General features: G+C 56.0%; 1 protein-coding gene across 1 annotated transcript in view; it reads right to left on the bottom strand.

Annotated features, from left to right (window-relative positions):
- Nucleotides 1-1,117: 1,117 nt before the first annotated feature.
- Nucleotides 1,118-3,602, bottom strand: part of adgrl1a (adhesion G protein-coupled receptor L1a) — an 88,938-nt gene continuing 86,453 nt past the window's right edge. Inside the window, exons 24-28 of the mRNA XM_062531004.1 lie at nt 2,603-2,620; nt 2,156-2,259; nt 1,946-2,083; nt 1,611-1,792; nt 1,118-1,493 (exon numbers count right to left, since the gene is read on the bottom strand). Of these exons, the coding sequence (XP_062386988.1) occupies nt 1,118-1,493; nt 1,611-1,792; nt 1,946-2,083; nt 2,156-2,259; nt 2,603-2,620 (818 nt within the window). The remainder of the gene's footprint in view (nt 1,494-1,610; nt 1,793-1,945; nt 2,084-2,155; nt 2,260-2,602; nt 2,621-3,602) is intronic.

Here is a 3,602-nt window from a genome sequence, read left to right as displayed (position 1 = left end):
CTACGGGTCCCCGCGGGGGTCAAACAGGGCGGGCGGGTGGGCTGACCCCTGACCTCCCGGTTGGCATGGCGCTGGGCGTGGCCAGTCATGGCTCTCAGAAATAAAAGGCAATTTGGCGGAGACAGCTCCCGCTACCTTTTCACTGAAGAGCGGTCCAGCATCCCTTCCGCATGGAGTCTCTGTTCACACCTTCTGATGTTCGATAACAAGCACTTCTGTCAGTGTGTGGTTTGACTGTGAGTATGTGTGTGCGAGTGTGTGTGTGTGTGTGCAGGTGGGAGAGGTGTATGTATGTGTGTGTGTATGTGTGTGTGTTGATGTTTTAGTTCACGTTCTGGCTCAAAAAAAGAGTATTTTTGGCAACACTGAGGGGAATCTTTTTTTTCCAGAAGGATCCTGTCTCTTTCCTCTCTCTTTACCTTATAATGGCATAACCCCCCTCCCCGTCTCCACAGTTAACAGCTCTCATCGAATAATGGATGGGGAAAAAGAAAGAGAGAAAAAGAAAGGAAGAACGAAATTTAGAAAGAAAGATGGGGACAGGGCATATAGGATTTAGACGAGTAAAACTAAAACGTCCCGGGGACTGAGATGATGAGGTGGAATGGCAAGAAGGGTGATGAGACAGAGAGAGAGAGAGAGAGAGAGAAGAGAAATGGAGGGGTATAGATGAAGAGAGAGAGAGAGAGAGAGAGAGAGAGAGCGAACACTGTGTGTGTGGACATGGAGGAGGAGGAGGGAGAGAGCCCAGTGGAGCAGCAGGCAGAGGAGGTTCTGGCCCAGCCTGGCCCCGGGCCCCTGGCTGTGGGGGAGAGTAGAGGTGAGAACTGCACACGCTGTGGGGCACAGCTGCACATGGCGGCGCTCTTCTCCCTCTGCACCCGCAGCTCCAACTGGAACGCGACGAGGGGGGGAAAGAAGGCAATCGATGAAGAGGAACCGCCCAATGAGGAGTTGGGGAGAAGAGAAAAGGGGGGGAAGGACCTTTGTCCACCACCATCATCATCATCATCATCATCATCATCATCGTCTTCCTGTTCTTCATCCATTTCAGCCCCCTCCCCCCTCCCAGCCCTCTGCTTCATCCTCCTCCTCCTCTTCCTCCTCTTCCTCATAGTCACAGGCTGGTGACCAGCTGCATCTGTCCGTCTCCGTTCTCTCCGTGGGGCGCGTCCTGCGCCGCCGGCGGTCCTCCGCCGTGCCCGCCCTCTCCGCTGGGCCGCCTCGGCGCCGTCGCCGCGGCGACCGCCGCCGAGGAGACGCCCGCCTGGTAGAAGGTCTGCATGGGCGCGCCGCGGGCCCCGAGCAGCGCCGGCCGGCCCGAGCTGTAGTAGAGCTCCTCGGGCGGCTGGGCCGAGCGCGGCACCACCTCCAGCGGCTCGGGGCTGCTGTCCGGGTAGCCGGGCGAGTCGTCGCCGCGCAGGTTGGCGATGCTGGTGTAGAGCGAGTCGCAGCGCGTCGGCGAGTCCGGGGCGCCGCTGCCGCTGTTGTTGCTGCCGCCTCCGCCAACGCCGCCGTGCCCGCCGCCACCGCCGTGCCCGCTGCTGCTGTGCCCGCCGTGGCTGCTGCTCCCGGGGCCGGCGCTGTTGTGGCCCAGGCTCTCGGTGAGGTCGGCCGTGTAGCTCTCGGACTCGTCCGGGTCGCTCTGGTAGAGCACGGACTGGGCGCGCTGCAGCAGGAGCGGCTCCTCCAGGGCCTTGTAGAGCAGCTCCACGTCCGGCGGCGTCCGCTGGCGACCCCCCCCGCCGCCGCACAGGTAGTCCTCGTCCTCCTCCAGCCCCAGCATGCCCGCCTCCGGGCCCATCATGCCCATGCCCACGCCCACGCCCACGCCCATGCCACCCCGCATGCCGCCGCCGTTGTTGTGGGCGTGAGCGTGCCTGGCGAGGCTGCCGTACACCAGCCGGTCCCCGCCGCCACCACCTCCTCCTCCTCCTCCTATGACTCCTCCTCCTCCGCCCCGCAGGTTGTTGTGCACCAGCTCGGAGATGATCATCTTCTCGAAGGCGGCCGCGTCCGACAGGTTGCGCCGGATGCCGCCCAGCGTCTCGGAGCCGCGCGGGTTCAGCAGCGGCGGCGGGCTCTCGGGGCCCCTGACCCCCCCGCCGCCGCCCAGGAAGTCGCAACTGCCCCCCGCACCACCGCCGCCTCCGACCCCGCCGCCCGGCCTGCTGCGGAGCGAGTAGCTGTTGTTGAAGTTGCCGTTGAGCGGCAGCGTCTCCATGCCGCACGGGTCTCGAGTCTTCGCCAGCGTGCTCTCTGTGTGTGCGCAAAACACAAAACAAGAAATCTCCATTAACACGCTGTTATGCATCAGGGGGGGAGAAAAAACACACTAGGATGTAGTGTGGTCTTTATCTCTGAGATCTACGGGCAGAGACAATGCTAAATTACCGCTAGCTTGAGTTAGATTTATGACCGTGTGAATAAATCAATATTTCACAAGCTTAATAAATGAAAAGACATGCATAATGTTTACGGGGGGGGAGGGGTCATAAAAAACTAAGGTGAGGAAACAGGCTTAAATAAAGCAAGCTAGACACAAGTCATGAATGATTCAAGGAGGAAAAAAAACGAAGAGAAAAGAGAAGAGGAGGCCTACTTGGATCTCGGAAGGTCCCTGGAGACAGCCGGTCAGGTAGAGAAAGAGGAGGATGAGGAAGAGGAGGAGGAAGAGGAGGAGGAAGAGAAAGAGAGGGAAACACAGGGAGATAAGTGAGTCTCATTCAAGCATCTAACCTCAGCAGTCCTCTGTGGAGTTCACACACTCTCACACCTCTCTGTTTTAGCTGCCCTCACTGCGCACGCTACTGACACAAAGCTCTCTCTCTCTCACACACACACACACACACACACACACACACACACACACACACACACACAAACACACACAAAGGTCCACGTAACACACTGGAGGTACAGTATAAATCCCTTGTGCTCAGAGAAGCATAGACTAACATGATGTAGGAACCAATTACGTCAGTTACGTCAACGTACTGTGTACTTATTTAGCGACAAGGTAACCAGCTCATCTTAAAGCAGAGAGAAGGCTCATGCTTCTACCTGCAACAACAATGTAACAGAGCATAAACCCAGGCATTCCAAGTACCATACATTGCCAATGTCAGACATTCCATTCTCCATATAGCGTGGCATCACAATGAGTTTGAAGTACTTATCTGAAGGCAAAAGACCTACATCGTGTTCCTTTAACACTACGTTCATGTACTTGATTATCACACTACGTTACATAAATGCTAGTGAACCATCATAGATATAAGTGCAGCTAAGTGCAGCGAAACGTATGGCGTTTATTTTCCTAATAAACGTGACTTACAAACAGTGAAATCTAACAGACTTGACATCTAGACTTGACTTCACATCCAAATGGCGGACTGTGAGCTGCACACAGCTCCATGGTTGTGGGTGAGATTTCCTTGCATATATCCATAATTAATATGTCGCCTGCTAAAGCTCCACTGATGTTTATTTTGCAACATGGCTCCCTGGCACAAGATATGTGGTGAATATTCTTTTGCATTTCCCCCACTTTTCTCTCTGCGTGTTTTTCTCTGTTCTGCTATCAACACTTCAAGAGCCAG

This window comes from Sardina pilchardus, chromosome 3 (genome assembly GCF_963854185.1).
Source record: "Sardina pilchardus chromosome 3, fSarPil1.1, whole genome shotgun sequence".
Lineage (NCBI taxonomy): Eukaryota > Metazoa > Chordata > Actinopteri > Clupeiformes > Clupeidae > Sardina > Sardina pilchardus.
Note: the sequence above shows the minus strand (reverse complement) of the source record. Positions and strands in the feature narration are given on the sequence as shown.